Genomic DNA, 12,865 nt, shown 5'->3' on the forward strand with positions numbered 1-12,865 from the left:
ATCTTATGTTACCATCTAAATGTGGCCTACTTTATTTTAAATATATCTAGTCAGTGACAGAGTGCAAACATATTCTTCTAAAATAAATCTCCTTTTACCTAATGTCCTGGAGTATAGCAATAATATTGTTCATTTTTAGGAGAACTATCCCTTTAAACTAACCCTCTTGTACGGAGTGTATGACCAGTTTATTAAGATAGAAGTTATAAAGCAAATATTAAGTTTGCTCTTATACACAGCGAACGGCAGGCTTGTCGTAGTGGCAATGGCCAGTATGATGATGGGAAGTATTAGGCGAGTATTAAGCGAGTGTAAAGTTACGGCTTGTACAGAGCGGACGGCAGGTTTGTTCTGGCGGTTAGCCAGGGTGAGGAAGGGAAGTGTTAAGCTGGTATCGGGTTACCTCTTGTACAGAGCGGGCAGCAGGTTTGTCCTGGTGGTTGGCCAGAATGAGGAAGGGAAGCGTGCAGAGCTGCGGATGCTGCAGGGCCGAGTGGAGCTCCGTACGCGCCACCTCCAGATCCTCCTCCGACGAAGCACTGTCCAAAACAAACACCACCCCCTGAGAGCCCTGGTAGTACCGGCTCCAGTACTTTTTAATTGAATCCGCTCCTGCAACACAAAACATAAATTCACACTGTCAGGATCGCAGAAAGGAAGTCATAACATTTAATACACACATTTACCCCTTCACAGAAAAAAGGTGGTTTTCCTGTCAGACATAAATCAGATGGTGCCCACGGTGCAAACAACGCAATGCTTTAAAAAAGAAGAGAGAAGTTCAGGAAAACTTTTTGGCAGCCGAGCGGGAAATGGACTACAGCGTGTTTCGACACAGTATCAGTTCGAACATTGCTGGAATGCATTTGGTGAGGACCCTAACCTCCTTTCAAAAATCATTGCGGATATTGCATTATGTATTTTTATGACTTCAAAAACGCATGCCAACTCGCACTCTCACTCGGGGAGGCCTGTGGGAAAAGCCGTGTCCAAATGAAGAGCGCTCAACGCAACAGTGTTTCTTTAAAGTCGACCCTGAGAGCATATTAAAATGGTTTCTTCTGATGGCCAGTCTACAGCACAGTTCAAATGGGCCCACTTTTACAGTGAACATATGGTTTCTCTTGTGCACAGCAATTTGGGGGTACAAAAATGTGGCCACCAAGACACACAAGCGCAGCATGGCTTTGGTTAAAGTGAGTCACTGCGGGGCCTGTACCCTAACCATGAAAAAACAGAGACCAGTTAGTCTATACCTCTTGTCCTTGTGAGTTTTCTGATTGGAATGCGCCAGTATTAATTACTAGCATGCCTCGTGTGCATCATCTCCAGCCCTGAAAAGTAGCTTTATTTCTCAGTTTTCATCTTAAAGTATGAAATAATAAACAGAATGCTATTTGAAAAGGTGGTGTCTTAAATCAATGCCAGACAGTAATCGACAGCTTTATTCAAAGCTCTTGAAGTTCGGCCAAGACGTATAAGCTGTTTGCTTGACACTAAGCAGCTGCGCAATCCTTTTCTTCCCCCCCTCGCTAAACACACTGGACGCGAGTTTAACGGTTCCACTTCCAAACTTCTGAGCCTTTGTCACACCACAAATTGAGCTCTTAGTCATGCCTCGCCAAATTATCAGCACTAAAACTGTTCTAGAGGTCTCGGTTCATGTTTGGAAACAGACTCCACCTATCAGATTGAGTTTCAGAGCTCGACTCCCCGATATCATCGCTGTGTATGATGTACAATGTAATACTTCCAGTTCTCATTAGGTATTATCCACTGTGGTATTCAGCAACAGCTTTCCAACCGCTGACATGCAAGCCTGACAGCAATAGCAAACACACTTTGCGATAGCTGTCCAAAGAAATAATAATGTTTTCTGCAGATGTTTAGATAATTTGTGACTCACAATAAATATTTGGGATCCTCACAGACAGGCCATGTCCGAGGCTGACTCATCTAATTAAGAAGCGTTTGATCTGCTGTTGCCATTTTAGCAAGCACTATTAAATATTAATGCACAATTACTTAACATATACAGCCTGATATTTCTTTCCTATATGGCCTGGTTTTTCCCAAACACAACATCCCATCAGTCACAACTGTGCATCAACATTGTCTTTGTGGTATAATTTTACTCAAAGTCTCCATCTACTGGCTGAGAAAATAAAATCAAAACACTGGGAGGTCTTGTGGAATCTTGGGCTTTGAAAAGCAGCGGTTTACTTTCATTTCAAATGCATAAACATGTGCATTAAGACGAGAACAATGTGACGGAACAAAACAGCATTTATCAGTTACGGCCCGGTGCATTACAATCTCATGTGATAATGCAACTAAAGCACATTTTCGCAGAAATCATTACATCATGGCTGGGGTCCAGAGAAACAAAGAGAGAGAGCCTGCTAAGTGCTTTCAGATGGCCGCTGCAAGATGGTAAATGTGAGCATGTGGGGCTCCCTTCTTTGGTGCGCCTGTCAGCCTGGCAGATCGCACAGGGTGTCATCGTGACACTGATGGGAAATGTGCACAGACAGAGCGGTACTTTGAACGTCTCCTGGCTTCCTGAGATCACTCATGCAGACCCAAAACACGGGCCAGACAGGCAGACCAACCAATAACATGAGAAAACGGTAAACCGTCTCGATGGCCACGGCGGAAACGACGGGAGAGCCGGCGTGTCAAGCAGGCACACAACCTCCATCAATAAAGTGTGACATGAGCCTTCCGCGTCAGGTTCAAGGTTAATGTCCCAGCCGTAACCCTACACTGCTGTTTTTGGGGAAAAAGAGGTCGCGCTCTGCAGGCCCCTGACACTGAGCTGAACCCGTTGGAGGTCTGGAAGAAAGGTTTCCAAAATGCTTAAAAAGAAAATAGGACATAGTTATACCGGTTTTCAAAGAGATTTCAGAGGTTCATCAATTTAAAGATGACTTTCCAAATGTGGTCTGTTTCTCACCAAAAAAATCTCCTATAATAATTCACTTTTAAAGGATTAGTTCACTCAAAAATCATTTACTTTCTTCACAAAAGGAAGAATGTGCCAGTCGCGCTCTTCCATGCAGTTAAAACAAATTGGGGACTGAAGCCTTCATGCTCCAATACAGATGCAATAGCACCAGAAAAAAAATCATGAATGTGGTTAACACGTGCACTCAAGTTTTTTGTAAGGAACAGACATTTAAAGCTGCAAAGAAATGAAAGCAGCGACGGATCTTTCCTTCCATATTGTGGTGTACATCTCAGAAAAAAATGTTGGATTGGGTTCATCCATTGAACTCAAAAATGAATGCGCACTAGCAGTCAACTGTGGAGGGGCGGGTTTAAGTGGACTAAATGATTGGAAAGTCCTGCATATGTCATAACAGAGAAGTCTTTCATTTTCACCGAAGATCGTGTCCTGACATTTTGATTAACCATTACGAGGTCAAAAAAAGAAAAAAAGAAACATGCATAGATTAATCATTCACAATAAGATCTACGACATACATTCACAAAGTAGATACAGTGAACTTACTTGTCATGTAGACTTTAATCTTGATATCCACCCTGGCTTTTTTTCAATTGCATTAAAAAAATACAACTATTACATTCCTCAAAAATCCTTTTGTGTTTTTGACGGAACTATGTACAAGTTCGGCATGAGTATGTGAATGAGTATGTGATGTCAGCATTTTCATTTTTGGGTGAACTGTTCCTTTTAAAAGGTGACATTTTCTTTTTTCTAACTCTACAGGCTTCAATACACATGGCTCAGGTGAAAACGCCTCCCTTTAAGAATCTCAGTTCCAGCATTTATGTATCCCGCTTTTTTCTCCTCACCTATCCATCCCTCCCTGTCCCCAGGGATCCGTGCATCCTCAACACCCTCTTATTCTTATCATCACTCATTTTAAAGACAGATTCAAAGCTGCAGCCCATCACTCATACGAAAAAGGAAACGCGGGCCAAGATGGCTCTGGGTTCAGTGAGCGAGTGACATCTGAAACATTTCCTTTGCGTGCTGCATCCAAGCACTGGTGCTTCCTGGGGTTCAATTTACCTTGAAGAGAAAACTATTAGTCATCAAAGAAATTAGTTTGTATCCTTTCTGGTTGGTTCCTCATGTAACATCTGTGTCAAATAACATTCATATTCCTCATACTGTGTCAGATGATGTTTTGCCAAAGATTACTTTTCAAAAGATCATATGTGAAATAATGATTTCAAATGTTGTTAAAGATGTTTCTGTAGATATTATTCACTATGGGTCAATGACATAATGCTCAATTTGTTTATCTGAATCTATTAATTTATTCATACTTACAATGACTTGAATGTACTTCTTACACTATCATTCAGATATTTAGGGCCAGTAAGACTTTTTCAGCAAGGACACATTAAGGTGACAAAGATATTTATAATGTTATAAAAGATTTCTGTTTTAAATAAAATTTCTGTACTTTTGAACATTTTATTAATCAAATAAGAAATTGAACCTGAATTCATTCAAAGAATCCTGAAAAAAAATGTATCAGGGTTTCCACAAAAAATTTAAGCAGCAATTGTTTTCAACATTGATAATAATAAGAAAGATGTTGGCCCCACTTTATATTAAATGGCCTTAACTACTATGTACTTCCATCAAAAAATAAGTACAATGTACTTATTGGGTTCATACTGAATTGCAAAACACATTTGCAGCTATTGAGGTGGGGTACGGGTGAGGTTAGGGAAATCTTTGGTGGTATAGGTTTAAGGGTAGAGGTAAGGGTTAAGGGATGGGTCAACAGTGTAATTACAAATGTAATTACAGAAATTAATTACAGATGTAATTACATGCAGGTGTTTTTAAAATATAAGTACAATGTAAAAACATGTACACAATAAATGCATTGTATCAAATGATTAATTTAAATGTAAGTACATAGTAGTTAAGGCCACTTAATATAAAGCGGGTCCGAAATGTTTCTTAAAGGTGCCATCGAATTGAAAATTGAATTTACCTCAGCATAGTTGAATAACAAGAGTTCAGTAAATGGAAATGGCATACAGTGAGTCTCAAGCTCCATTGTTTCCTCCTTCTTATATAAATCTCATTTGTTTAAAAGACCTCCGAAGAACAGGCGAATCTCAACATAACACCGACTGTTACGTAACAGTCGGAATCATTAATATGTATGACCCCAATATTTGCATATGCCAGCTCATGTTCAAGGCATTAGACAAGGGCAGCCAGTATTAACATCTGGATCAGTGCACAGCTGAATCATCAAACTAGGTAAGCAAGCAAGAACAATAGCTAAAAATGGCAGATGGAGCAATAATAACTGACATGATCCATGATTACATGATATTTTTAGTGATATTTGTAAATTGTCTTTCTAAATGTTTCGTTAGCATGTTGCTAATGTACTGTTAAATGTGGTTAAAGTTACCATAGTTTCTTACTGTATTCACGGAGACAAGAGCCATCGCTATTTTCATTTTTAAACACTTGGAGTCTGTATAATGTATAAACACAACTTCATTCTTTATAAATCTCTCCAACAGTGTTTAATGTTAGCTTTAGCCACGGAGCACAGCCTCAAACTCATTCAGAATCAAATGTAAACATCCAAATAAATACTATACTTACGCGATTAGACATGCTGCATGATGAACACTTTGTAAAGATCCATTTTGGAGAGCGCAAGCAATTAAAGGTGCCGCAGCATGAATCGGCACATTTCTAATTATGCCTCAAAATAGGCAGTTAAAAAAATTAATTACATTACATTACATTACATTACATACATTAAATAAAATCTATGGGGTATTTTGAGCTGCAACTTCACAGACACATTCAGGGGACACCTTAGACTTATATTACATCTTGTAAAAAAATGTTCGATGGCACCTTTAAATGCATCAAATTGGCATATTAGAATCATTTCAGGATCATGTGACACTGAAGACTGGAGTAATGATGCTGAAAATTCAGCTTTGTCATAACATGAATAAATAGCATTTTCAATCACAAACCGATCAGTTAAACTGCAGTAATTTTACTGTATTTTTCATCAAATAAATGCAGCCTTGGCGAGCATAACACGGTGTCTACATTGGAGCAGAGTGACGTGGCGCAACAAAAGACCATAGTACCTATTATAAACACTGATAACACGATGCAACACAACAAATCCCCATCATGTCCCATTCTATATCGGACATAATCCACACACCTGCACTATTTCTGGCATGAAGGGCAAACAGAATCGCAATGGTCGCTTTGACGCGTCCACAGCCACAAGCTGTTGCGGTGCAGTGCAATGCGTCTGGTGTATGCATGGTGTGAGAGATTTCTTAAAAATCCTACTGATACCAAACTTTTCAACAGTTAATGATGACTGCTTCACTGCTTATTTAACTTTTGTCCACCAACTTATTTCAAACATCTATGACAAAAACATAAAACAGGAAATTATATCATAGAGAGGAGCCCTGCAGACCCTCATGTCTGTGTGTCAAATCAACAAGTCTCTTAAGGCCCCGATACTCCTGGCAAAGTTCTTTTATATTTTTCGCTATAGGATAAAAAGAAGTTTGATATACATGAGCAGCGGTATACTGTTAGCAAACATCCGATGCTGTCCACACTGCTAAGAGCGACATTAAGAAGAATATGTAAATATATATGCTGCCTGCTTTCCTTTTAATAACAAAATAAACAACAAATTCATAATGACACAAAATGACAGTGGTGAATAATACGTTTGCATGAGCTCTGCAATTCGACACTCCACTCACGTGATGTTTATTTATATACCATATAAATGCTGTGCCGAAACGCTGCATGTTGCCTCAGGTCATGATTGTGATGAAGTTTGGTCTGAATACAATAAAGCATTGTGGAGATACAGCCTTGTGTCTATTTTCACAATGTGTTGCGTAAAATTTGTTTCTAACACCGAAAACGGTTTGAGAAATCGACTTGAATTCTATAACTTTTTGTCGGCATGGTCTGAAGATGATCTGGTTCAATTTTCGTGAAAATCGGAGCAACGGCCTAGGAGGGGTTCGAAAAAGTTGTTTTTTCAGAAAATTAAAAATGGCAGAAATATTTTCATGACAGAAAATATCATAATAGGGGCAATCGAATTGTCTCGAGCCAAGGAATCACAGGAAAAAAGACTTGTTTCTAGCCCTTACGAGGCTTCAAAAGTTATAGCATAAACATGAGTGAAATTTTGAACAGGTGGTGGTTTATTACTGCTGGGCGGTATACCGGTTCATACCGAATACCGGTATTTATTCTTGTTATTATATTAATTTTGATAATACCGCAATATGTTACCGGTATGTGACACTTAACCAACGTTCGGAACGCGACGCAGCGTCACTGTTTGAGAGGGTCTCGTTTCACTGTTGCACTGTAGTGAGAGCACAGGAGCACAGCCGAGATCGCATCACAGCCTATGTTAAGTCCGAAATCACCCCCTAAAGCCTCATTCACTTATATTGCTTAACGTTACTTGAAAGAGTGAATGAAAACGAATGAATGAAAACGAGTGAGTGAATTCGGACAGCCGTTGTGTGTACATCAATAACGTCCACTATGGTTTCGGACACCACTACAAATGGCTAGGGGCGATTTCGGATTCAGCCCTTGATTACAGCGGAAAATTCAAACTGCACGCGGCGCGCGAGATAGCAATAGGGTCTGGGGTTTTCTGCGCGGAGCGCACAACGTTCTCCACGTGGATCATATATTATAGACCGGAGCGAGCGTTTTTAATTTTTTTATGGACCTATTTCATATACTCTAGTGCTCTAAACATGAACCAGCAGCTTGTATGCGCACATATTTCATCACGTCTTCAAATAAAATGTAACGTTATGCAAAGGACACTGAACTGTACGTCTGATCACGAACGCGATGACACGATGGGTTATTCTGCTACACAGAAGACGATGTAAGTTAATAAATAGACTGACAATTCAAAGAAGAATGGGCAAAAATTTAACTGCTTTATTCTTTCTGTGTTAAACTTACGTGTGTCATTTGTTCAGAGACTGTAGTGCTCTTAAATGTAGATCCTTAGACAGTTTAAATGTTCTTCCGCGTTTCTCCCTCGTTTTGGCAGTTTGTTGTTATAGGGTTAGATTTTTAAAATGCATAAGGTGCATTTTCAACTCTTTTTTTTTTTTTTTCTATCTCCATGGTCATATTTTAATATTCATGTGTCTGTAATGAGTGTGTTGCAGGCCTGTGTTTTAATGGTTGTTGTCTCCCCACAGCATCATTTTGTGGGGCTTTGTAAACCTGTATTAACTATAGTGTGGATTTTTTCTACAACATTTACTCATGACAGTAAAACAAGGCAATCTAGTCAATCTACTGCAGTATTTCCTCTCTCAATCAGTAGAAAATGTGGTTAACGCCCGGTCATGCATAGGGTAAAAAAGTACCGTCATATACCGTGAAACATATATACATTTGAAAAATACAGTGATATCAATTTTTGGTCATACCGCCCAGCACTACTACAAATTTGCTATGGTGACAGATCAGACTGTCCTCTGTATGCCAGACTTCATAACTTAGCCGCAAGCGGTTCTATGGGCGACCATACACTTCCGGTGCGGAAACGGAAGAATAAGAATGCCAATGGTTACAATAGGTGCCTAGTGCATAAGCACCTTCGGTGCTTGGCCACTAATAACAACTTTTTCTACTATAAAGCAGCTCTCCAGTGCAGGGCTCCAGACTGCACCTAAAATGGCCGCATTTGTGACTAAAAATGCGAGTGATATTTTTGCTGAGGTCTCCATTGACGACCATACAAATTCACACGTTATGACTGTAAAATCTGCATGTTATCTGCGTGTTCTGTGACCAGTAGCCTATCATATAATTTGTTGTGTTGACATAATTAAATGAGATGCTGCGTTTGAAAGTTTCACTGAGTTAGAGCGCTAAAATATGAATGGGTAGGGAAAAATATCACACACCAAACAGACGCCAAAGAACTAGCGCTGATAAAAGCCGACTGTGTTGTCGCCTGCGTCGGTGCAAAACAGCTGCATTTGAACACACCGTTCTGCTCCTACGACAATTGCCTATTTCTTCATATAAATGCGTCTATATTCGTCATTTAAAAGGAGAAACCGGCTCTACAGACTGCAGATACACAGTTAATCTCGCAACAGAGCTTCAGAACAGCTCGCAATCAATGATTAGCGCACATTTGTCAACCGATTGCTTCTAAACTAATGCTGATCAATCATGACAAATTTTACTTTATATTATTTATATTATTATAAATGGCTGTAACAATGTCATTTTTTATCTTCCTCATCTAAACCTGAATGAGCAGCAAAAGTAAAGCACAGACATTTCAATAAAAGAGTTCCACTGTATTTCGGCCTGTTCATTAATCAACAAAGTCAAGTAGTATGTATATCAATTTCCCCTGTTTGTTATTTGGTAACACAAACCAAATTTAATATATTTTTAAATTTATTTGCATATATTTATATTTATTTACATTTGATTGAAAATAAACTGTTGTAGTTTCAGGAATGAAAGTCTAAGAACAATATTTGACATATTATTCAATATAAAGATTTTACTAGCATCAGGGTTATTATAGTTAACTAAAATCATTAAAAACATTTTTTTCATTGCTTGAAATAAATGTTAATACTGAAATAATTTATACAAAACTAAACAGACATGTTTAAAAACAACAAAAAATAAAATTAAAAACAAAAAAACGTAAAAAATGAAAGCAGAAAATATAAAATTCTAATCTAATTCAAAAAACTATAATAGTATTAAGTGAAAATAGTGACATTCATTTCCCAGAAAAATCAGAAGATGAAAATGCTGAAACTGTAAAGGGGAGATTTATAAACACAACAGGATGACTAAAAGTAAGTGATTTAAAAATGTAAGTTCATTGTTATTTGCCGCCTGTAGGAGCCAATGGCTGCTTAATGAATTTTTTATTTTTTTTTTGTCTGGAGCCCTGCAGTGTGTTCATGTTTTTACTCGCAGATGTCCAGCCTCGAGAGACTAAACAGAAGAAATGAACCAGAGAAGATTTCCATGTCAAAGAAGGTGGAGCCTTGGAGCCACACCTACCTATTACATAACAACCACGGACCAATGGCTGTTCAAAGGTGTTTACCAGCCACAGCAGAATATTACTGAAAGTTCAATATTCAAAACCATGTGGAACAGCATAAATAAAAAGATACATTTTCTAAAAACTTGGCATCTGTGATTTAAACAAGTTTTTTTCCTTCTCTATATCGTGGACACTCTTATTTGTCATTGGCCCATATATTAATAGTGATTTAAAAAAAATAAAAGTAGTATTCTCATGAACAACAGAGAGCATTTACCTCCGAGTTCCTTGACATTTAAAATGGCATTCTGGAACGGGACAGCTTTAATGCTAAAACCTGTAAATAAAAGTTGAACAAGATTAACAACCGAAGCAATGAGGATTTCACAAAAACACCTCCATTACTGATTACGCTACACTGATTACGCATTACTAATTATGCTACACTGACCGAGATTTAATCAAGTACTCTTTAAAAGACAATCACAAGGTAAAATCTGAATACAAGGGGGAGTGTTTTTAAAGTGTTTGGCAAAGAGGAAGTGAAAAGATCTGTGTTTGTGTTTGCAGGACGTGGCTGGTATTGCTCTATGATGGTGGGCTGACCTGTGGTGGGGACGATGTTGTCTGTTGCCTCACTGCAAAGTCTGGAAAGCAGGCTGGTCTTCCCAGAACCCGTCAGACCGATGCAAACCACGTCATATTCTGGTCTGGGAGGGGGAGGTCCTTTACAGCAGAACGTCCTGAAACACTGAATCCGGGACAAAGACAGCAAGAAAGGGGAAAGGGGGAGGAAGGAAAGTTAGAAAGGTTACAACAATTTAGATAAAACTTCCCACTCATGTTTGTGTTTATGCAATATTGGCAACTTGCGATACTCCAAGAGAAATGCTGTGGGTGTATGCGTGTGTCACTCTAGAAACAGAAACACATCTCAAAGCCATCTGACATCTGTTGACACCATCTGGTTGAGAAAAAGTTACTGCAAAAGAAAAAAACAAGTCTACCGCACAGTGCCTCCATTGAAATCATATGGGCCGAAAGGCACCACAGCATTCTGGGATAAGCAAGCACCCCAATATATTTCCGTCAAAAAAAAAAGTCCTGTTCTCTGTAAGCTGCTGTCAAAGCCCTTTGGTTGACGTCATGACAGTGAGTGATAAAGAAAATAAAAAATTGGCCAATAAATTTCAACAGAGCAGAGTAGAACTAACCGCCAAAACACACACATAAAGAAGAAAGCCCATAATACTGCTTAAAACCGATCACATAACTTCACAGATCAAACGCTTCCTACTATATAGTCTACGCAAGGAAGATCAAAGCATGTTTGACATGCACATTGCACAAGGAGGAGGCATTGTGTTGTGTTGCGATGGTATGGGTAATATGGCCCCTTTAGAGAAAAACAAAGCAATCTACAGTATACAATACAGTGTTTTGCATTTTTCTCTTCCTGTCTGCCTCTTTTTTGAGTTACAAAGTACATTTCACATCTGAAGGTTTTTATCTGGTTGGCAGCATGTAGCTGTATCTCTAAAAAGAGACTCAAAACCTCTGTTGCAAAACTCTTCTACTGCCTACACAGCATCCTGGCCCAGACGGACCCTCAAAAATGGACTGATTTGGAGCGCTCCACATAGGCCGCAACTCTGTGCGCCACACGGCAAGACTTGATTTCAAGGGAGTTTGACGTTAGCATGTTGCTAAGCTAACAAAGTGATAGTCTTATAAGCATCGAAATAGCATTTCTGGCAATGCTTTTTCATATTAAATATTTCAAACAACATTTCTCAGTTTTTTTTTTTCACTTAGCTTGTTGCAGTGCTTTCAGGGATTGCCTGAATGGAACAGCTTTTTCATCACAAGTGTGTTAATGCTGTCTTCACATGCTACAGGAAATTGGATTATTCCCACTTCTGAAGTCGTGATTACGAGCATATCGCATTCAAGTTTCGACATTTCGACAAGTTTCGTTCATGCGCAATTCTAGGAAACTGTATTTATGATAATTCACAGAGCACTTGAAGGCAGCATTAAAGGTGCAACATGCTATATTTTTGCAGTAAAATATCCAAAAACCACTAGGCCAGTGTTATATATTTTGTCCACTTGAGTACTTACAATACTCAAGTGTTCACTTGAGTACTTACTCAAATGTTTCCAACTATTTGTAAATCGTGAGAAAATTGTAATTTTAAGCAAGGCTCCGGGACGTGTGAGGAGTTGCCAGTCAATGGCGTCATACCTGCGTTAACCCTCGGGCTGCCTCGGTTTCCGGGTTTATTTTATAGAAACCATGGAAACACCAAAGACGCTTTAATATAATACACGTTTTAATAGACAAGGGGAACAACTGTTTTGATATATTTATAGACAGAAAACAAATTGTTGTTATATAGCTCAACACGTTTAGTCTTACTGTTTAAATCTAATTTTCTTGATTTTTTGTGGGTACCATGCTTTACCATGCCTCAGAGAAAAACATTGTCAATTAGCTAACATAGCATAATCAGATGCAGCTTTATTTTTAGTAACAGTAATACAGAATTTTCACCATCATACAGTATGTTTTAAAAATTAATTGCATGCCGATTATCAACACAAACCATCCAACATTTAATATGATATTCTAAAATCGATCCATCTTACTGCAGTGTGTCTCAAACAAGTGTCTCACAGCAGCTGCCGAGCGATAACATAATTTTCAACACACTCAAATGTATCTAATATGATAAACAGAACTGCGTTACCTCATACTCATGACCGGAAAA

General features: G+C 38.7%; 1 protein-coding gene across 2 annotated transcripts in view; it reads right to left on the reverse strand.

Annotated features, from left to right (window-relative positions):
• arl15b (ADP-ribosylation factor-like 15b) overlaps positions 1–12,865 on the reverse strand; it is a 51,525-nt gene that overhangs the window by 19,457 nt on the left and 19,203 nt on the right. The window contains exons 2-4 of one of the 2 annotated variants that reach the window (XM_067398197.1): positions 10,698–10,842; positions 10,369–10,428; positions 404–612 (exon numbers count right to left, since the gene is read on the reverse strand). In XM_067398197.1, the coding sequence (XP_067254298.1) occupies positions 404–612; positions 10,369–10,428; positions 10,698–10,842 (414 nt within the window). The remainder of the gene's footprint in view (positions 1–403; positions 613–10,368; positions 10,429–10,697; positions 10,843–12,865) is intronic. The other variant, XM_067398198.1, reaches the window with a different exon arrangement.

This window comes from Chanodichthys erythropterus, chromosome 10 (genome assembly GCF_024489055.1).
Source record: "Chanodichthys erythropterus isolate Z2021 chromosome 10, ASM2448905v1, whole genome shotgun sequence".
NCBI lineage: Eukaryota > Metazoa > Chordata > Actinopteri > Cypriniformes > Xenocyprididae > Chanodichthys > Chanodichthys erythropterus.